The sequence below is a fragment of the Giraffa tippelskirchi genome, chromosome 5 (assembly GCF_054371585.1).
Source record: "Giraffa tippelskirchi isolate mGirTip1 chromosome 5, T2T-mGirTip1v1.2.pri, whole genome shotgun sequence".
In the NCBI taxonomy this organism is placed as follows: domain Eukaryota; kingdom Metazoa; phylum Chordata; class Mammalia; order Artiodactyla; family Giraffidae; genus Giraffa; species Giraffa tippelskirchi.
Window position 1 is genome coordinate 30,888,830 of NC_137279.1, and position 22,096 is coordinate 30,910,925.

Here is a 22,096-nt window from a genome sequence, read left to right on the forward strand (position 1 = left end):
TCAAGGAAATCAGTCTTGAATATTCATTGGAAGGACTGATGCTGAAGCTGAAGCTCTAAAACTTTGGCCACCTGATGCGAAGGCTGACTCATTGGAAAAGACCCTGATGCTGGGAAATATTGAAACATTTGGAATAATATGGAAATAATGAAGGCACAAGGAGAAGGGGACGACAGAGGACGAGATGGTTGGATGGCATCACTGACTCAATGGACATGAGTTTGAGCAGACTCCAGGAGATAGTGGAGGACAGGGAAGCCTGGGGTGTTGCAGTCCCAAGGGCTGCAAAGAGTCGGAGATGACTTAGCAACTGAACAACAACATGGCTTGGCTGCCGAATGGGTAAGGTTTGAAGAGTTAAAAACAAAGTGGGTTTTCTCCGCCGAGTGTTTGCTGTGCTTGGGGTCCTGCTTCCTGAGATGAGCGTGTGGAAAGGGGACAGTCATCACTTTTCAGTGGAGACTCCTGGCCGACAGGACATCACAGGGGGCTGAGGTCATCAGCAGTGGTGGGTTGTGCTGACAGCAGGTGCCCCCTGTGTCATGTGATGAGGAGGCTGCTGCCGTTCTGTGGTTCCTCCCAAGAACCCATCAGCCCAGTCTAACCTCGAGAGAAACACCAGACCAATCCCAGTAGAGGACCATCCTACAAACCACCTGACCCACCCTGCTCAAAACTTTCAAGGTCGTCCAGAGAAAGTGAGTCCGAGCGTCCGTCACAGTCCAGAGGAGCTTGAGGAAACATGATGACTAATGTCACGTGGGGGCCTGAGCAGGATCCTGAAAGAGAAAACTAGTGAAACCCTAATACAGCATGGAATTTGGTTCCTGGTCATGGGCCCGTGTGTTCTCTTAGTTTTGACAGATTCACGTTGGTGATGTAGGATGTTCTCATCGAGGACTCTGGGGGACTACACAGGAGCTCTCTTTGCCCTTGTGCAATTTTCTGTGAATCTAAAACTGCTCTAAAAGCTACCATATGACTCTGCAATCCCATTCCTGGGTGTATACCAGAAGAAAACATGATCCAAAAGGATACATGCACTCCAGTGTTCATTGCAGCACTGTTTACGATGGCCAAGACATGGAAGCAACCTAAATGTCCATCGACAGAGGAATGGGTAAAGAAGATGTGGCCCATATATATGATGGAATATTACTCAGCCATTGAAAAGAATGAAATAATACCACTTGTAGCAACATAGATGGACTTAGAGAGTCTCATAGTGAGTGAAGTAAGTTAGAGAAGGAGAAATATATGACATCCCTTTTATGTGGAATCTAAAATGAAATGATACAAATGAACTTGTTTACAAAATAGAAACAGAGTTACAGACTTGGAGAAGGAACTTATGGTTCAGGGAGGGGGAAGGACAGTGGGGGTGGGGAGAAGGGGTAGTTAGGGAATTTGAGGTGGACATGTACACACTGCTATATTTAAAATGTGTAATCAACAAGGACCTACTCTATAGCACAGGGAATTCTGCTATGTGTTATGTTGCAGCCTGGATGGGAGGGGAGTTTTGAGGAGAATGAATACATGTATATGTATAACTCAGTCCATTTGCTGTTCACCTGAAGCTATCACAACATTGTTAATTGGCTATACTCCAATACAAAATAAAATTTTTTTTAAATCTCAAAAAGATAAAACTACTCTAAAAAGCTTATTTAAACAAACAAACCAACAAGTGGTGTGGGATGCAGAGGCGTCTGCACGCAGGGTCATGCTGAAAGTGGGGCAGGTAGACCGAACATGGGTCCCGGGTAAAGAGATGCTCGCGTCTGCGGGGCATTGAGGGTGTCCACTTAGGAACACGGACTCCCCTAGAGCCAACTCTGTGCTGGAGGAAGCCCATCTGTGTCTGTCGCACGTGTGTCTTCGGAGTCATTTCAGGTTGTACCCTGTCCATTATTGATCACAGACTCATGGTTCTTCTTAGAAGTTGTGGAGTCCTCCATGCCCCTCCTCCAACCATGTCGAATAAGGATGGGAACCTGGGGCTTGTGAAGTGAAAGCAACAAGCCCACACGCAGGCCAACCTCAAACAGAATTATTCCTACTGTGACTTGTCCCTCAAGCCAACTGATGACAAGCCCAACAGCAGACATGGAAGATGGGGATCTCTCTCAGTCATCTGGTGCTGAGATTGCACACGGGGTGCTGGTCACTGTCTGTGGCAGAACTGGGACAGGCTGGCCCCCTGCCGGACACCTCTAGGGTCCTGTCCCATCCTGGAGACTGTGGTATGGCCTCTGAGCCGTGCAGACTCAGGGTTCCTGTGTGAACTTGTGGTCCAGCCCTGGTGCTCAAGCAAGCAGAAGCCAGCTGCTTGCAGGAGGCACCCTTGCAGACGCCTCGCTCGAGAAAAGTGCACCTTTGAATAGTAGAGACGTCTTTGTCTCCCTTAATTGACAGTGATTTTCTTCAGCGAAGAAAATATACAGAAGGTATCGAATTGAATCTCAATTTGCTGAATATTATGAAACCGTTCTTGGGGAAAAAAGATTTCAATAAAAATGTAAAAGGGAGAGAAGCAAAAAGCCTGCAAACTAGAAAGTAATGTGAGATGGAGCCGTAGTTCCCGATTTGGGAGCGGTCAGGTGGGGGTGGCTGGGGCGTTTGTTCTTCATTTGAAATTCTGGGCTGGGATGCTGCCACGGGGGAGCCGTCTGTCATGGAGTGTAGATGAGCAGCTGGACACTCAGGCAAGGATCACAAGGACGAACCTGAAGTCTCAGACACAAGTTTATTGCCAAGGCCGCCTCTGACCCCAGCATCCTTTCTTTCCTCCTGCCTGCCATGCCAGGGAGCAGGACTAGGCCTTAGTGCAGTGCAACCCAAGCCTGTCCACTCACTACCCTGGCACACATCACCTCTTCAGATCCAGTCTACACACCCTAAAATCCATTCCTTTAAAGTGTAGATGTCAGTAGTGTTAATATATTCACAAGTTTGTACAACTGTTGCCACTATAATTCTGGAACATTCTTATCACCCCTAAAAGAAATCCTGTAATCATCAGAGTTTAGATAGTAACTCCCAGCCTCCCTGCTCCCAGCTCCTGGCAACCACCAGTCTACTTTCTGTCCCTGTGGATTGATTGATTCTGGACATTTCATGTAAATGGAATTGTGCAACATGTAGCTTTTTGTAACTGACTTATTTGTGATGTCTTCAAGGTCCATCCATGTGGCAACATGTATCAGCTTTTATTTCATTTTTTAAAAAAAACAATAACCCTATATGCGAGACAGAATAAGAGACAAAGGTGCATAGAACAGTCTTATGGACTCTGAGGGAGAAGGTGAGGGTGGGACGTTCCGAGAGAATAGCATTGAAACATGTATATTATCATATGTGAAACAGAACACCATTCCAGTTTCGATGCATGAGACAAATGCTCAGGGCTGGGGCAATGGGATGACCCAGAGGGATGGGATGGGGAGGGAGGTGGGAGGAGGGTTCAGGATGGCGAACACATGTAAACCCATGGCTGATTCATGTCAATGTATGGCAAAAACAACTACAGTATTGTAAAGTAATTAGCCCCCAACTAAAATAAATAAATTTATAAAAAAAAAATTCATTGAAGTGTAGTTGCTATGCAATGATCTTCACAGGTAGCTCAGCTGGTAAATATTGTGTTATATACTACTTACAGCAAAGCAAATCAGCAGTGTGTTTACATATATCCCCTCTTTTTTGGATTCCCTTCCCATTTAGGTCACCATAGTGTACTGAAGAGAGTTCCCTGTGCTATACAGTCAGTTCTCCTTAGTTATCTGTTTGATTCATAGAATCAATAGTGTATATATGTCAGTCCCAAATCTTCCAATTCATCCCACCCCCATACTTCTTTCCATTTTATGGACAATTAATGTTCCGCTGTAGGGCTGGGCCACCTTTCTTTATCAACTCATCAGTTGATGGACACTGAGGCTGTCTCCCCTTTCCTCTGTTAGAAATGACACTACTGTGGACATTCGGGTACACATTTTTGCACCCAAGAGTGGAATTTGCACTGAGAGTGATAACTCTCAGTCTTTGAGGAACTTCCAAACTGTTTAATGGCTGCACCACTTCACATTCTCACCAATGATGCATGAAACTTCCTGTCTCCCCACATCCCCGCCGACACTTGGAATTGTCTGTCTTTTTGCTTGTAGCCATCCATGTGGGGGTGAAGTGGTGGTATTTTATAAGGGGTCTCTGGAGGCCCCAGAGTTAGGGGGAGCTGGCCCCACCTCTGCCTGCACTGTGACCTGACCTAGGTATGTCACCTGCCGGCCCTTTTGGTTAGTGGCATCCTCAGCAATGTTATCAGCAGGCTCAGACCCTCCTGCCCCTCACAGATGTGTGGGGTCCTCTTGAGAATAGGCTGATGGCACCATGGATGCCTTCCTGAGTGAGAGGATATGTGAGTAGTGCTCCAAGAACCCCTTCATCATAAAGTGGGTGTGGCATTGGGGGCTTCCCAGTCCTGTGCTGAGCAGTGTCACAGCAGAGTGTTTCTGGGGTCCTGCCTGACTTCAGGACCAGCTGAGGGATGAGGACAGAGGTCACCTGCTGCCCTGCACATGGTCTTTGCAGACCTGGCTGAATCCCCTCATGCCAAGGTGCATCTTCAGCCCAGCGTATCCCCACACCAGTCCAAGAAGGTCCAGACAGCACATAGAGGCAGCAGGCCTACTGATAGAGCAGGGGGTTTGGGGCCTTTGACCCTTGTAAAGAGATGAGTGATGGTGGGTGCCCTGTAAAGAGGCCACAGAATCAGCCGCTGACCTCCCTGTTGGAGGGGCTCTCTCTGTCCCCAGCCTGAGCCCTACATTTCCTGGCTGCTGAGGGTGAGGGGGGTTAGGGTGGGTGGAGCCTCTGTCCTGACCTGTTTACCTGGCCTCCTGTTTTCCCTGTGAACAAATCCACCAGTTCAAAAAGAAAGAGATTGGACTGGAAGAGGAAAAATACATCCAGCTCTTCCTGCCATTTTGATGGCCTGGCTTTTCTACATAACAGCTGTGTGGCATGGAAAAGAGGGGTTTCCATGGTAACCAATCACAGCTCATGATTGGTGGAAAATGGCAGAAATATCCTGCGTGTGAAGTTATGCCGGGCAGGCAGGCACAGGCTCAGGGGCTGCTGTTTTAATTTCCTGGGGCGATACTTCTCCAGGTAGAGGTGGCAAGTAGGTTTGTGTATAGCTGCTCTTCATTCAGCCTGGTGAGGCCTGATGTGACTGTGGTACCTGGGGGTGCCTGGAGAGGCTTGGGCATGCCTGGTGAGGTCTGCAGGTACCTGGGGAGGCCTGAGGGTTCCTGGTAGTACCTGGAGGGGCCTATTGGTGACTGGTGGGGTGCGGTGAGGCCTGGTGAGGTGGTGGTACTTGGTGGTGCCCGGTGAAGCCTAAGGTTACAAAACGAGGCCTAGTGGTACCTGGTGGCACCTACTGAGGCCTAGTGGTACATAACAGGACCTGATTGTTCCTGGTGTAACCTGGTGAGACCTGCTAAGACCTGGGGGTTCCTGGTAGTACGTGGTGGGGTCTCGGGGTGCCTGATGGGATCTGGTGAGGCCTAGTGACACCTGGTAAGGTGGTGGTACTTGGTGGTGCCCAGTGAAGACTGAGGTTTCAAGATGAGGCTTGGGGGTGCCTGGTGAAGCCTGGTGAAACCCAGTGTTACCTTATAAGGCCTAGGAGTGTTTGTGAGGCTGAGGGTGCTCAGTGCTGCCTTGTGGTACCTGGGGGTGGTCAGTGGTATCCTCCAAGCTGAGATCACAGCTGCTGGAAGCAGTGTCTCACTTCCCTGAGGGCTGGACTTGTGTCTAGATGCACAGAGAGGTGGGAGAACCTGAGCTTCTAAACCTCATGGAGCCACCTGCGGCCACAGAGGAGCTGCCCTCGATGTGTGCCTGGGGTGCCCCTCGCTGACCTGAATCTCTGTGTGTGCGGCTGGCCTGGTCCCTGCACCGCCCTGGGCTGGCCATGCCGAGAAACTGCACAGCGGCAGCCTCTTGATGCAGAAACATTAGCATAATGAGCAGTTCCTAATTTCTGCAGCCAAGCACTTTCTCATTCTGATTAAAAAACCAAGGCATTATTATTCTGGAATCTGTCCTTTTTGGCAATTAGCACTCATTAATACAAGTTTCTTTCTTTCAACACATGGATGTCCGGGGGCACAGCACCTTCCTGAGTGTTGGCAAGCATAGGTCAGCCCCAGGCACGTGGACACCCTCATACTCACTCAGGGGCTGAATTAGTCCCTTTTTAAGTCATATGACAGCCCATCTAAGAAATGCTGTCCAACTCCGCTTCCACAGGCCTGGTTCTGAGCAGCGTTTGGGTTGGCAGCTCAGCTCACCGAACACACTCAACCACCCCTGCCCACCACCATCCCTAAATTCTGGCTTTGTGTCAATTTTCACATTTGACGTTGGTGATGAGCTCTGAGTTTGAAGGGCATCTGTCCCTGGCCCTCAGTTATCTAAGCAGGTGGGAGGACCCGGGGACCAGGTTCCCCTGCCCTGCGTGTGGCCACATCCTGACCTGGCTCCATCCTCCCCAGGCCCAGCGCATGCTCAGCCCTGTGCTCTGGCTGAGGGATGCACCCTCCCCAGCCTCCCCACACTGAGGAGGCAGAGGACAGGGTTTGCCAGGGCACCTGCATTGGAGGTTAATGTCAGCAGAGCAAGCACTTGGGTGGAGTTGGTGCCTTGACGAACTTTCGGCTTCCGGGCAGCACATCTTCTGAGCAGGATCCAGAGGCGGCCACAAGTCAGCAGCTTTCCCCGTGCACACATCACGGCATTTGAGGCCACAAGCCTGCTTTCAAATAGACGCATCCAACTGAAATAGGAGGCAGAGGGGGTGGGGGTGGCAGGGCACAGGGCCCGGCCGGAGCAGCAGGTGTGGGACTCTGTGCCCCATGGGAAGCCCCACAGGCTGAAACCCCCGGCCCTCCAGACCTCAGGAGTGGCAGCTGCAGGCTTAGCATCACTCACCCTAGAGTGGGAACTTCTGTGACCTGGAGGGACGTGCTGGGCCTTGGACGCGGTGTGTGGACACATTCCTGGCCCTGCTGTCCCCTCCCTGGTTCCCTCTTGGTACCTGTGTTTTATTCTGGATCAAAGCAAAGTGGGAGGGAAGACCGCTGAGGTCATCATCTCTTTGGGGGCTTTGGGGACTCAGTGTCCCTCCTGTAAGCGGATTCTTTGACACCAGCTTGTCGTCAGCTGGCCATGTATGGGAGAGCTCCTGGGAGGAGAAGTGGGTCCTGACGAGTGAGGTTGGGCCTGTCCTTCTGTGATGCTAACAGAGCAGACATGAGTTGGCCTTTGAAGGGGACTCATAAAGGGTTCCATTCCTCTTTGGAAGTTGGGATTAACGCTTGTTACTAGGAGAGCGTTTCCTTGACCTGGAGTCGGGGTGGAGAGAGCCCCCCGGGTGGAGGCCCCCACTGACTCTCTTCTCTCTTTCCCATGCAGTTCCATGTTCATCCGCTGGCCCGGCTGCTCCCTAGGAAGCCATGCTTGGATCCTTATAGCCATGTTTCAGCTCGCCCTGGATCTGCCTGCGTGTGAGTCCCTGGGCCCGGGCCCCGAGTTCTGGCTGCTGCCTCGGCCACCCCACCGGCCGCCTCGCTTGTGGAGTTTTAAGAGTGGACAGCCCGCCCGGATTCCCACGCCCGTGTGGAGCCCCCGGCCGCCCCGCATGGAGCGCGGACACAGTCACGGACAGATGCCGAGTCCCCGGGCCCGACGGGCGCACAGACCCAGGGACCAGGAGGCCACTCTGGGGCCCAAAGGGGGGCTGGCCAAGCCCCCAGCTGCTGCCAAATCCAGCCCTTCCCTGGGCTCCTCCCCCACCGCCTCCTCCTCTGCAGGGGCCAGTGGGGCCCCCACGGACCAGCAGGCCCTCCTGCGGCGGGGGAAGAGGCACCTACAGGGGCCCGCTTTCAACAGCTTTGACTTCCGGGGCAGCAGGCCCACCACGGAGACGGAGTTCATTGCCTGGGGGCCCACGGGGGAGGAGGAGGCCCTGGAATCCAACACATTCCCGGGCTTTTACAGCCCCACCACGGTCTCCATCTTCCAAACGCGGAAGACAACTGTGGCCACCGCCACCACCACCGCCACAGCCACCACGGCCACCTCCGTGACACTGCAGACTCAAGGGGTCACTGAGCCCCTGGACCCCAGGAGTAGGATCCCGGTTGGGGTAAGCACAACGGAGCCTTCTACCAGTCCCAGCAGAGACAGTGGCCAAGACAGCCAGCCCCCGCGGGTTCTGGGGGAGACCTCAGGTACGCCCACCTCTTCTCTGGTTGGGTTTGGGTGGGGAGTGTTTTGAGGGGGTGTGGCTTACAAGTGACGCTGGATTGTCCGTTTTCCAGCAGGAACACCTAAAGCCATAGTACCTGAGGGAGAGATGAAGAATTTTGTGTCCATGAACTTTCACATGTCCACGTCCTGGCAAAGATGGGTTATGCTCTACAAGGAGGGGCCAGACTCTTCTAGTGCATTAAGTGAGAAGGGAGAGGGTCTCTCCCTAGTAGTGACCTAGAGGTGGGCATGTACCCACCCTGCCTGTGTAGGGAGGGTCTGAGCCTCACCAGACATGGAGCAGCATCTTCTCAAATGCCAGAACTTAATCTCCTGGACCAGCTCAGGAGTCAGGTGTGAGCACATCTGCTGATGGAGGTAGGGTGTGTGGCATCTTCAGAAACCTTCCAGGGTGCAGCCCTCCCAAGGGGCAACTACCAGATCAACCCAGAGTTTGGAATTACCTTAAACAGCAGGAGAGATGAAGGCCAGGTTATCAGGAGGAGTTCCCTTCAGTGTTAGCTGAGGCTTTGCACACTGACTCAGGTTCTGGGGTGTCTTGTCCCTGAAGTCAGGTTAAAAGGTGTTTGGAGGATGGAGATCAGACAGATGATGGCTTTGGTTCTTCTGCCTGTGTCATTCTAGATGTGTGCAGACAATTAGCATTTCTTGGTTTTGAAATATCTACTGCATCGTCATTTTTTCTTTCTCAACTCTTCCAATTGCTTCAAAGGGAGTAGCCCTCGGAAATCTCCCAGACCAAAGCACTTCCCTTCTCTAGTAGCCCCCTGTATATACCTGGCTTCAGGCTGGCAAAGGGACAGCTCAGAATCCTGGACCCATTTGTTCCCACCCACTGCCAGCATCCTTGGCTTCTGTGAACAGGCCATGTCCTCAGGCCGCATCACGACTTTCAGGTTTATTTTGGAACTGTCCAGGTACATTCTAGACCAGTAGCAGTATTTGCTAACTTGTAATACAGGACGCAAATTCCAGGGCATAAGCAGGAAGGGGATAGGGGCACTGTGCAGCCTCCCCCACCCCTGGCTTGCCTCTCCGCTTCCTTGGGGTTTGGAGCTGACACAGGTCCTCTTCATAACCCAGAGGACAGAGAAAATTGCTCCTCAGGGTCCCTGTGCAACCTGATTGCCACGTTGTCCCTTGCACTCTGCTTGTACATTAGATTTTGCAAACTGGCCGGCAGGCAGGCTATGGTCAGTAGTTGGACAGGTTTCCATAGATTGGGTGGCTTTTGTTCCATGACCTACTTCCTCCCTTCACCTGGACAAGAGAGCTGCAGTTTTTGTTCTGACCATTTCTTCCCTAGAGAGCAACATATCTATGGAAGCAAAGCCAAGCTCCATCTCAATGCTGGGAGCCATGGGCCAGGATGGAGGGATGGAGGCTGTGAGCTTGGGAGCATCATGGGTGAGGGTCTACAAGACTATGCTTCAACCATCTCCCCTGTAGCCTCCTTCTGGAATCCACAGACAGAGCCTGCCATTCATTTCTGTGCCAGGCCCCCAAGAGGCAGTTTATAAAGCATTAGTTTTTACCTCAATAAACTCCCAAGCCATCATCATAATAGAATTTAGTGGTGCATTCATTTATTGTCATCTCCCTGCCTACGTCACTTACTATATAGACGTGGATGAGAAAACGAGTTCCCATTTCTTCCAAATTACATTTGTTATTACTAAAGTTAAACGCCCGGGACACCATTATAAGGCTTAGCAAATTAATTCACAGTATATTGGATATTGCTAATCCAACTCGACAGATGCTTATCTTGGAAAAGATTTATGGTTCTTCATAATATAATCTGGTGCTAGATTAATTTGTTTAGCACAACAAATTTAAGTGGGGGAAAATATGTGTGTTTGCTTTTAATGCAGAGAAATGCTCATTCTGGGAAGTGATGCTGGATGCTGAGGATGGGCACCCCACCGTCCTCAGCTTTGAGTTCAAGACGAGAAGTGAGAGAAAATGCTGAGATGATTCCCCTGACCAGGTTCCTCTATGCTCAACTGGTCCTGCAAAAGTGACCCAAGCCCCAGAGCATCGAGAGCCCAAGCAGGGGTCCTGAGAATCCCCCTAGTGGTCAGATGCAGACCTAAGCCCCCCAACTCTTTGGAGTATGACCACTACTCACACTTCTTGGCCAGGATCTAAGGCAGCAAAGGTGGGCTTGGGGATCCCACAGCAGTGGTCTGGCGGGGGAGGGGGGGTTGTGCAAGCTGTAGTGAGCAGTACCTTCTTCTAAGCTGCAGATCTGCTGAACATAGCTAGGTGATTCTGGGAAAGTTCTCTTCTCTCTTCGCTATATTTACTTCATCAGCATAATTAGAGCTTCAAAATATCTCTCCTAAAAGGTTGCTGTGAGGCCTCCATAAATCAACCCTGAGTACAAAACGTGGTGCCTGGCAACCAAGAATCCTCCATCTGCACCAGTTGTTTTTATACCCAGCAGGAGTGACTCCAAGGAGAGGGTTACAGATGTCGAGGGCAAACAGGCCCAGACTTGCCCACTCCCTTCACCCTGAGTCTGGAATTAAGGCTTTAAGAAGAAATACAAAGAATTTGCTAAGTCAATTCTGTTGTCCAAAGAAGTGTCTCTGGAATCAGACTTAGGGAGTTATATTTTTAATTACCTTATTTATTTATTTTTGGCTGTGCTGGGTCTTTGATACTGTGAGGGCTTTCTCTGGTTGCAGAGAATGGGGGCTAGTCTTCATTGCAGTGCATGGGCTTCTCATTGTAGTGACTTCTCGTTGTGGAGCACAGGCTCTAGGGCTAAGGCTGGGGATGGACTTCGTTGCTCTGAGGTATGTGGGATCTTCTTGGGATTGAGCCTGTGTCTCCTTCATTGGCAGGTGGATTTTTTACCACCAGGCCACCAGGGAAGCCCTGAGGAGTTGTTTTATTTTTCTTTCTGTAGAGAAATATTTAGAAGGGGAATGTTATGTTTTCCTTTCTTTCTGTAGCACAGATATTGGTGGGCATAGAAAGGGCAGGTGGCTGGTGATTTGAAGCTCTGGGAAATCTGTCAGAAGGTAACATAGAAAAACTACTGGAATTGTCCAAGGGCCATAAAGTGGTTGGGAGATCTCTCCTAGTTTTAGTGTGATGGTTAAGAGTGATACAGCTTTATGCCAGTTCCTGGCTTCTTTTGTATTAGTTGTTTGAACCAGGACAACTTGACTCTCCTCTTTGTGCATCAGTGGGAATTACAGAATAAACCATCTCATAATGTTGTAAAAATTAAGTGAGATAGTATATGCCAGGTGCTCAGTGCCTGTCACGGGGCTTCCCTGGTGGCTCAGCAGTTAAGAATCTGCCTGCAGTGCAGGAGAAGCAGGAGACTTGGTTTCCATCCCTGAGTTGGGAAGATCCCCTGGAGGAGGGGGTGGCCACCCACTCCAGTATTCTTGCCTGGAGAATCCCATGGACAGAGGAGCCTGGTGGGTTAGAGTCAAAATAGTTGCAAAGAGTCAGATACAACTGAAGGGGCTGAGCATGCACGCACAATGCCTGTCACAAAACATCTCTTCAGGATGTGTTTGCTGCTGTTAATATGATAATGATGATGGTGGTAGTGACAATGATGATGATAGAGATAGTAATGATAATGATGGTGCTGGTGATAGATGGTGATGATGGGGATGATGATGATGGCAGTGGTGATAGTGATGATGACGGTGATGATGATGATGGGGATGATGGTGTGGTAGTAATGATGATGGTGATGATAGAGATGGTGATGATGATGCTACTTAGGATGTGACGGTGATGCTGATGATAGGGATGATGTAGATGATGGTAATTATGATGATGGAGATGATGCTGCTGGTGGTACTGGTCGTGATGGTGATGACAATGATGGTTATTATTCTTGGATGATCACTGGCTTTCTGCTCCACTTGCTCTTCCCATGGTGAGTTCATTTTATGAGGTCATTAGATGAGGTCCCCATGCTCTCATCACTGACTTCGGTGCTCCGAGCAAAGGTGTAGATAATGCTTAGCCCAGAGCTGCTTGGGATGGAAAATCACCTGGCTCAGGTTCATGGAGGCATTGAGTTCCAGCCTCACATTGTGCTGGCAGAGGCTGCATGTCAGACGGTCAGCAGTTCACCTGAGGTTGGAGGGGAGGGCTCCCCACAGCGAAGCGCCTTCCTCCTGTGACGGCCCTCTTGCTGGTCGTGTTGCGAGTGTAGAATCACAGAGTCTCCCAGGGGAAAAATGCAAAGTCATTTCCCAGGCTTTAATCTTAATCCTCGGAAAGGGTGCCATGGGGGATTTAAGCCAGCTGGTGTCAGTCCCTGCCTTTGCCTGCTGTGGGGTCTCCTGGGCACTTGGCTACAGTTGTCATTCAGTCGCTCGGTCAGGTCTGGCTCTTTGTGACCCTGGATTGCAGCATGCCAGGCTTCCCTGTCCTTCACCATCTCCCAGAGTTTGCTCAAACTCATGGCTACAGTTAGTACTCAGTGAAGATTTCCCAGCCCTGCCAGTCCTCTACCCAGCCTGCCGGCCCCTGGCCCCCTGCCTGCACAGATACAGCTGACACTTTCCCTACCAGCCCACATTCACGGCTCTGGGAAGGTGCACTTCCCAGGAGGCCAAGGTCCCCATCGTCATTCAAGCTTTGTCCCCGTTTGGATCAATCACAGATTCGTGACACCCAGCAGCTCAAGGATGTGGTGGCTCAGACGTCCTCCCAGCTCTGCCTGGTGATTTTTACATTGGAGTCCACTCATGCGTTTCCAAGGGTGATTTGCAGGTTGTTTTGTCCTTGTCACCAGGGGCCTTCAGTGTCCTCTTTGTGGGATGGGCTGGTATCATCTTCTCTCACCCTGATGGTCAGCTGACTTGAACCGGGAGTGGGGAGACCTTAGGACCAAGTTGTGTAATGATGGACTGGTTTCTAGATGCCAGAATCAGAGGAGAAGGAAGTGAAAAGCAGATGGAAGGGACAGAGATGTGGTCCTCCCCTTCTGTTTGAAGACGCAACAGCAGTTTAAATGCTGAGCCCCTTTTAATTAACTTGCTGGGTGTTTGCTACCAGGGAAATGAATCCATCCTTAATTTAAAGATATTTGAAGCAAATGACTCATAAACTTCAAAAGGTTTGAGTGGCTTAATTGGTATAAGGGCATCAACGGACAAATGAGGATGTGGAGCTTTGCTGAACATGCTAAACTCTGTAGATGGCGAGGCTGGTCTTCAGGGTCTTCATTGGAACCTCCAGGGTAGATGGGGTGTAGCCTGTCCTATTGGCTGCGGTTCTGCAGTGACCCGTCCTGGCCACAGGCAGGGATCCTGTGTGTCTGCCGACAGCTCCTGGACCTGTCCAGCCTCCCCAGGCACTTCCTTGCTTTTGCTGAGCAAAGCTGTGTTCACACCAAGTGGATAAATGAGCTCTGACTCATTAAAGCCGACCTCGGATTCTCCTGGAGATGACTCTGTCACTGGGTTCCTTTTATTCCCTTCACATGCTTCCTGCGCCAACCTATTGCAATTAGTGCTTCTTAAGTTCTTTTTTTCCCTCAGGGTTTCATTCTCCTTCTAAGAGAACCTTGGGATCCGAAAGGTTCTTCAATTCTTGTGGAACCCAGATGCCCGTACTACACTTTCTGTCTGGGAGCCAGGGCCTTCCACACCCCTGGGCTGTTGTCCTCGCCAGGCCCTGGGGAGCTGCAGGAAGAGGCCTGGATTGATGCCTCCTCACCCTGGAAACCAGTGTCCTCTAAGGGTGTCCCTGGGGCTGCCGGCCACCCAGGGCCTGGGGGTTGCAGGAGACACACCCTGTAGGACACATCTCTGCTCCATGGAAACTGCACTCACAGATCGATCTGATATACGGTGGATTGAATTTATGGTTTCATCCACTCACAGGGGAATGATTCTAAGCATTGTGATTAAATATTAGATAGAACATCATTTTTAGCATTTTTATTTGACTATGTTAAGGGAACTGGTCTCAGAGTTTCTAGCTTCTGATCAATTGCTCAGGAAACATTAAATGTCAACATTAGTTGACATTAAATGTTGCATCTCCGGGTGGAGAGGGGCCAGGAAATGGAAGACCCATCCCAGCGCCCTCTTTTCAAGGAGTTTAAAAATCTCTCTGGGAAAGCCAGACAGGGAAGGGCACAAGAGAGGCAAATGACAGTTAAGGACGCTAGTGGGAATGTCACAAACACCAGGTAGGCTACAGCTCAGTTGTTATTCTGCAAAAGCGAATCAGGGAGGAAGAGAGAATGAGGTGAGTCCTGATGGGTTGGGAGGGTGAACAGAGGCAGAGGCTGGGGAGCCTGGTGCTCCTGGAAGCCTAGAAGCCTGCCTGGTAGAGGGAGTCTTGTGGTTGAGGGGAGGGGGGCCGACCCCGGGACTGTCTTCTTGTCTCTAGAACAGAAACTGGAAGAGAAAACCTGTCCTGAGACAGGACCATGAGCAGCCCTGTGTCCTTCTGCCAAGAGCTGGAGCTACAGCCTTGATGCTGCTTCTCCCCCGTTTTGTCATCAGTGAAAGGAGGTCCTTGGGGAGCTTTGGCCTGCCCGCTTCTAGCTTCAACAGCCTGCCAGCCGGGGGGCTGAGCAGTGGGCCCAGCAGTTCTCAGGAGCAGACAAGCCCTAGGGTCAGCAGGCAGATGCTGGGAAGGGGGTTTCAGAGCCACCATTCGGGGTGAGATGTCACCCCTTCTGTTCCCTCCCCCACCCCCAGCCCAGGTGTGGCCCTGGGTTATAGTGAGTAACGTGAAACGGACCAGGTGAATACATCTGGGGAGAAACTGTGCCCTCACCTGCAGCAGGTAGGTTCCCAGTGAAGCCCAGGGCTGCCTAGAGCCCCAGCCCAGATCCAGAGACCCCGGCCTGACTGCCTCTGGGTGGTGGACATGCCCTGTGGTCACCAGGCCTTTGGTCTTTGCTTTCCATCTGGTTCAGCGACTTAAGTCTGCTGTTTGTTGTTGTTTAGTCACTCAGTCGCTCTGACTCTTTGCGACCCCATGGACTGTAGCCCTTCAGGCTCCTCTGTCCATAGGATTCTCCAGACAAGAATACTGGAGTGGGTTGCCATTTCCTACTCCAGGGGGTCTTCCTGACCCAGGGATCGAACCCTAGTCTCCTGTGTTGGGGGCAGATTATTTACCACTAAGCAACCAGGGAAGCCAAAGTCTGTTGTTAGGAGGTGACAATCCGCAATGGTAGAGGAGGAAGCTTCCTTTTCTAGAAGTTTTCTTCCGCAGCAGGAATGCTGAGTCTGTCTAGGGAGCCGTGTGGGGGATGAAGCCAGAGGTGGGGGGTGTTGGGGGTGTGCAGCAGAGAGAGCCGCTGACTTGACCGGACCTACCCCCGGGCCCTGGCCGCCCGCCCGCAGGCCGGCGGTATGTCCTCGACAGTACATGTGACCTCAGCGGGTCCTGGCTCCCCTGCCTGCAGAGCTGGGAAATGCCTTCCGCCCTGTGAGGCCATCCTGAGACTTGACCATGTTGACCCCGGTGGAGCGTGGAGCTCCTGGGAGGGACTGGGTAGCGCTGACGTGATGGAGTCCACCTCCTTTGGGGGATGGAACAGTGCCAGTGCTGGGAGAACGCTGCTTATTTTATGTCCTTCAAATGCTCCCCAAAGGTGCTAGCAGGAGGAGGAGGGTATACAGGTGCCCAGCCAGCTCTGTGGCAGCTCTGTGGTGACCTTTCTCTGCCCTGGAAGGCTTTTAGCAGGCGGAATTGCCCCCCTGCCCCCTGAAAACCCAGCAGAACCCACCAATGACGCACATCAGCAGCCCATGTGTGGTTTGGGGGGCATCCTACCTGGGGGAGGTCATGGGCTGGACTGTCCTTTCGTGAGGGCAGCTTGCTTCTCTCCAGACACCCCCTGCACACCTCCCCACCCCCCGATAGTAGCCAGGAAGCACTTTCCATGCTCCAAGCTCAGCTTCACTCTCCTTGTTCTTAAACTGCCTCGGGGTAGGGGTGGTGGTGCTGATGTTGAAGGAGGCTGGTGGGTCTGGGCCCCGCCCTCCTCACCCCAGGCCAGGGCTCTTTCCTCGACTCTGGGGGGGGTGCCCTCCCCACCACATACCCCTGTTGCCTGAAGCGTCAGGACATCCTGATTTGAAGGGTGTGTGTGCTTAGTCGTGTAGTTGTGTGCAATGCTTTGGGCTGTAGTTTCTCTGCCTATGGGGTTTTATAGGCAAGAATACTGGAATAGGCTGCCGTGCCCTCCTCCAGGAGAACTTCCCAACCCAGGGATCGAACCCTGTCTCTTGTGTCTCCTGCATTGGCAGGCAGAGATTTGGGGGAGTCGGGTCCGGAGTCCAAAAGGAAGCTGACTGCCTTACTCATTAGGATAATCTGGGCCCATATGTCAGGTCTAGTGATAAAAGAACCTTCTGTGTCCTCTTGGGCTTTTAAGAAGTTCCACTTTGGTGGTGGGGGGTGCTTCACCAGCAGAGCCCAGCCAGGGTGGATGGAAGGGTCACATGCCCACATAATGTGATCTCACATGCTGTCCGGAAAGGCCAGCAGCTCAGGCCCCGGCCAGGACTACGGGGGCGTGTCCTGGGGCGCGTGTCCTGGGGCCAAGAGCAGAGCCCCTGAGAGGTGCACACCTGGGTCCCCTTCTGTCCCCACCTGCACACAAGGGAGGACGCCAGTGTCCTCTGTGGAGACAGGGCAGGAGGAACGACTTGAGGGGACAGTAGTAACTGGAGGAAGCTGGGCCAGGTGGAAGATGCCAGGGGCAGGAGAAGGAAAGACCAAGGCTCTAGGTCAGGACCCTGCCCCATCCAGACGCAGAGCCCAAGTTCCTGGTACACATTTGCCAATGTTCCCTTAACTCACTTCCGATGTACCTTTTCATAGAAAATACAGCCTGCCAAAACCTTTGGTTCCAAAAACTCTTACAGTGCCCTGACTGATTTAGAGGCAACGTGATGGAAGGTTACAATAAATGCTGGTCTGTGCACAACTGGGAGGCGGAAGGAGGGGCTCGAAGGGCCCCCCACCCCCCTACCCCTGGCCTCACCGGGAACGTGATAGCACATGAGCTGAGACGGGTGTGTCTTTCTGGGCCTCAAGGGCAGTGACTTTCTGAAATGGGGAGCAGCTCTCTGGGACAGATTAATACAGCTTCCTTCTGATGTGCATGGTGGTTGAATTCTGGAAACTTTGGTGCTTCTTAACATCGTGCAGAAACGTGGTGGGTCTGTACATGGAGCCGAAGGAGGTGTTCTGGGCTCAAGAGTGTTCAGAGCCCAAACATGTGGCAGGACAGGGCATCCGTAGTCATGCAGGACGGAGGGCCGTCAGGGGACACATGTCTGTCCTGCATCCTGCAGGGCAGGCAGCATCTCAGCCTCACCCAGCTAATGCCAGTCTTCATGACAACCAAACGTGTCGCCACATTCCAAGATGCCCCAGTCCTCTGAGAATCCTGGATATCCCAGAGGTAGCTTTGCACCCCATGAGTCCCAGGCCCCCCCCCCACCCACGTGCTGCAGATAGAAGGGCCAGCTTTCTTCTGAGCTTGAGTGTCCTGGGGCCAGAGCAATGAATCAACCCAAACAGGGGGCAAAAACCAAGAGAAGTTCTTTTTCTCACAGTTCTGGAGGCCAGAGGACCAAAATTGAGGTGTGGGCAGGCTGTGCTTCCTCTGGAGGTTCTGGGGGACCATCCTTCCTGCCTTGTCCAGCTTCTGAGGGCTCTGGCATCCTTGGCTTGTGGCTGCATCTCTCCAATCTCAGCCTCGTCCTCACAAGACTTTTTCCTTCTGTGTCTGTGTCTCTCCTTATAAGGACACCTGCCATTGGATTTAGAGTCCAACCTGTTAAATCAGGATGGTCTCATCTTGAGACCGTTAACGTAATTACATTTGCAGAGGTCCTTTTTCTAAATAAGGCCATATTGATAGGTTCTAGGAGTTAGGCTGCCTTGGGGGGCTGCCATTCAGTCCACTGCAATGGGAGGAGCTTTCGTTGGCTCTGGCTGGCGGTTGGCAGTGCCTGGGGATTTTCTCCTGCAGAAGCAAGGAAATTGCAGCTTCTGTCCGTGCTGGTCTTGGCAATGACGAGGGCCTCACCTGTGGCCCTTCACCTGATGAGGTGAGCTTGGCATCATTGCCTGGTTAAGTAGTGGGTCAACAGACATGGAAGAATCCATTCCAGCTGCATCCCCTCTACCAGGGCCTTGCATCCCCCACTTGCCCAGTCGAGCCGGTTCTTGGCTTTTCTGATGGCTTAAGTGGTAAAGAATCCGCCTGCAATGCAGAAGACACAGGAGATGTGGGTTTTATCCCTGGGTTGGAAAGATCCCCCTGGAGAAGGAAATGACAGCCCACTCCAGTATTCTTGCCTGGAGAATCCCATGGACAGGGTAGCCTTGTGGGCTGCGGTCCATGGGATCTTAGAGTCTGACATGACTTGAGCAACTTGAGCACACACTTGCCAAATTCACAGAGCATCCCAGGCTCTTTGTGCTGCCTTCCATCTGTAAGCTGATACCAGTGGCAGCCCCTTCCACATATGGAAGTCAGTTTCTCCTCTGTGAGAGCCTTTGCCCAAGGCTGGAGGCACTGCTGGGCCAGAGAACGGCCATCTGGAATGCACCCTTTAACAGTCTTCTCTAAGCCACACCAGAAGTGGCCCTGCTCCTGGCAGAGACTCAGACTCAGAAACAAGCCCCTCACTCTTTCCTATGAGATACAGGCTTTATTGGAAATGCATATTCTGCCCCCGTGGGGACTGGATGGACATGCAGGAGGTATGGACCCCAGCCCCAGGGCTGGCACTGCGTCCAAAAATGTGGTCAATGGTCAGCTGCCTGTTTGGCAAGACTGGGGCGCACCTCTGGCCAGTGGAGGACTAACCTGTTAGTGGACATCAAACTGGGCGCTGTTCCCAGAGGCTCGGGAGATGATGAGCCGCCATGGGTGACGATGCATGACCAGCAGCATACCAGCTCTTCTGGTGTCTCGGCAGTAGCTGAGGACGGTCTGGCGCCTCCAGCCCATTATTAGGAAAACTGAAGCATCTGGGCAATGAACACACTCTAGTCTGCCCTGCAGCTGCCATGAGCTTCCATGGGGTGGACACCATGCAGGGCAGGTGGAGGGGGCAGGGCGGCTTACATCCTCAGGGTGTCCTGAAGACTAGTGCCCCCTGTCCTTCTGGCCAGATCCTCAGATATGGGCTACAGTCCATAGGGTCGCAAAGAGTAGGACACGCCGGAAGTGACTGAGCACACATGCTGGCCACAGAAGCATCTTTCCTGCGAACGTCCATCTTGACCACGTCTCCTCGTGGAGTTTTCTATTCCACCTTGGGCCTGGGACCCCCTCTTCCCCTAGCCCACCCTCCCGCGGGCTCTCTGTCATCAGAACCAGCCTCGCTGGGCCTGTCACCTCTGTCCTGGCTGCAGACCCCCGCCAGTCTCCCCGTCAACCCCTGATGGTCATGGGGCCTGTGGACCCCCAAGGCTGCTGCTCCCACTCTCCTCTCACCCTGCCCAGCTCAGAGCCCATTGTTCTCCCATGTCCCAGGGAAAAGAATCATTGAAATAAATTACACATCAACAGCTAGAGATGGATCATTAATTAATACACTCAGCTGTCTAGGCTTCCTACCTGTGAATAGCACCTCCAGTGAATGAGTAAGTGGCCTGGTTCCTGACCTCAGTGCTGACAAGATCTCCCTTTTGTTGGTCAGGGTGGGAGGAACCCTGGACAGCGTCTGTGTCCCCCTGGGAGTCACACACTCACTGGGGCACTCAGGTAGTCCAGCTGGAGCATGTGGGCTGGGCTTCTCTGTAACTTGGTGACCTCTGCAAAGGCTATATTTCCAAACAAGGGAGCAGCCTGAGGTCCTAGGGGTTAGGTCTCCAACAGAGCTTTTGTGGGGGACACAAGTCAACTCGAAAAGCTTATCATTGGATTTGGGGCCACCTAGATAATCCAGGATGATCTCATCTCAAGACCTTTAACTTAACTGTATCTGCAAGGACGTTTTTTTCCAAGGAAATTCACATTCCCAGGCACCGGGGGCTAAGACTTTAGTGTGTTTTCAAAAATTTTTTGCTTATTTTTAATTGGAGGATAATTGCTTTACAATATTGTGCTACTTTCTGCCATACATCAACATGAATCAGCCATAGGTATACATTATGTCCCCTCCCTCTTGAACCTCCATCCCACCTCCCACCCCATCCCACCCTTCTAGGTTGTCAGAGAGCACTGGTTTGAGCTCCCTGCATCTTTATAGAGGGGCAAAGTTCAACCCATAAAAATTTCCCCTTCTTCTGGCTCCTCCATTGCCAACCAAAAACAGCTCCTCTCTCCTGTTTGTATGAGCTTCCCAAGTGGCGCTAGTGGTAAAGAACCCGCCTGCCAATGCAGGAGACATAAGAGACGCAGGGTCGATCCCTGGGTTGGGAAGATCCCCTGGAGGAGGAAATGGCAGCCCACTCGAGTATTCTGGCCTGGAGGATCCCATGTTCGGAGGACCCTGGGGGGCTATAATCCACGGGGTTGCAAAGAGTTAGATGCAATTAAAGCGACTTAGCATGCACAGGCGCTGTTGTCTGTGTGGCCCCACTAAAGCAAATCCTTGAGGAGGTGGTTGTTTAGTAAGACTGTTGCAGAGGGAAGGGCCTCCTTAACCAAGAACAGAAGTTTCTAGAAGTTTCCCTTGACCACACGTGGATTGTTTAACAACCTGTTGGAGGAGGAGATGGGAAAGAAGAGAGGCATGTCTGCCGCATGTTTGTGGCAGAGGTTCTTGTAAAGTTTGCTGTTGTTGACTTTGGCTTTGGGGAAAAAAATGACTCTGCAAGACACTGAAAGAGAATTCTAGGCAGTGAGCTTGGCACAGCCAGTCCAGAAGCCAGGATTAATCTTGCAGCTCACCTAGCCTAGTGCCTGGAGAAGAAGTGGGGGATGGGAAGCACTTACCTTCCTCTTGATCTCATCTCATTTTTACACATTTTAAAGACAAGCTAAAACATGAGCCACAGCTTCTCCTACTGGATATGTCAATCCCTGGCAGGCGTGCTGTGCTACCTGCTGGTCCAGACACAGGAACGATGTGGGGCCTTGTCACTCTGCAGCTGGAGATGGTACCATGGAACCCGAGCCCTGCCTTTTGGGCCAGAGCCAGAGCCTGAGGGGAGGACGCTTCCCCCAAGGAGGAAAACACCTTCCCTTGCTGAGCCCACACCTGCTGGATGGAGGCAGCTCTGTGCTCCTGTAGAAACAGGCATTTCTGGAGCATCTGTCAAGCGCAGGTGGAGTTGGGCATCCAAAGGTGTGCAGAGAAGAACAAATACTCCAGTCTCCTTCCCACACTCTGTCCTTGAGCAGTTCTTGTCCTTTGAGTGGCTGGATCAAACTTTGCCTGCACTCCTCCTTTTCCTCCAAGGAGAAATTATGTCCTCTTCCTTAGGTACCTCTCTTTAGTTTCACTCATAGATTCAGCTCCTGAAATTAAAAAACAATTGCAGATGCTTCTGCCACAAGAACATTTTATTGTTGTTGCTTTTGGAAGTAACTGAAGAGGTGACATTTGCTCAGGCTTTTTCCAGATGTCATCTCTGGGGAAGGGCTGCAGCCTCCTCTTGGCATTTTAAGTGCCCCCCCCCAAGAGCAAAGAAAAGTAAAAAAGGATATCAAAGCATCCTTTTGTAGGCCTTATATTTGACTTTCTTTGTCAATGATACCTGAATAAAGCTGAAGGGAAAGAAAAGGCAAGTTCACGGCAAGGCAAGCAGGCAGGCGGAGAGACTG

The 22,096-nt window shown here is 51.8% G+C and overlaps 1 protein-coding gene across 10 annotated transcripts in view; it reads left to right on the forward strand.

The window, feature by feature from the left end:
• AJAP1 (adherens junctions associated protein 1) overlaps window positions 1-22,096 on the forward strand; it is a 127,131-nt gene that overhangs the window by 53,315 nt on the left and 51,720 nt on the right. For 6 of the 10 annotated variants that reach the window (XM_081486043.1, XM_081486042.1, XM_081486045.1 and 3 more), the window contains exon 2: window positions 7,486-8,303. In XM_081486043.1, the coding sequence (XP_081342169.1) occupies window positions 7,490-8,303 (814 nt within the window). In that variant the 5' untranslated portion in view covers window positions 7,486-7,489. Of the gene's footprint in view, window positions 1-5,073; window positions 5,292-7,485; window positions 8,304-8,393; window positions 8,701-9,649; window positions 9,905-22,096 lie in introns of those variants that run through there. The other 4 variants (XM_081486047.1, XM_081486046.1, XM_081486044.1 and 1 more) reach the window with 4 other exon arrangements.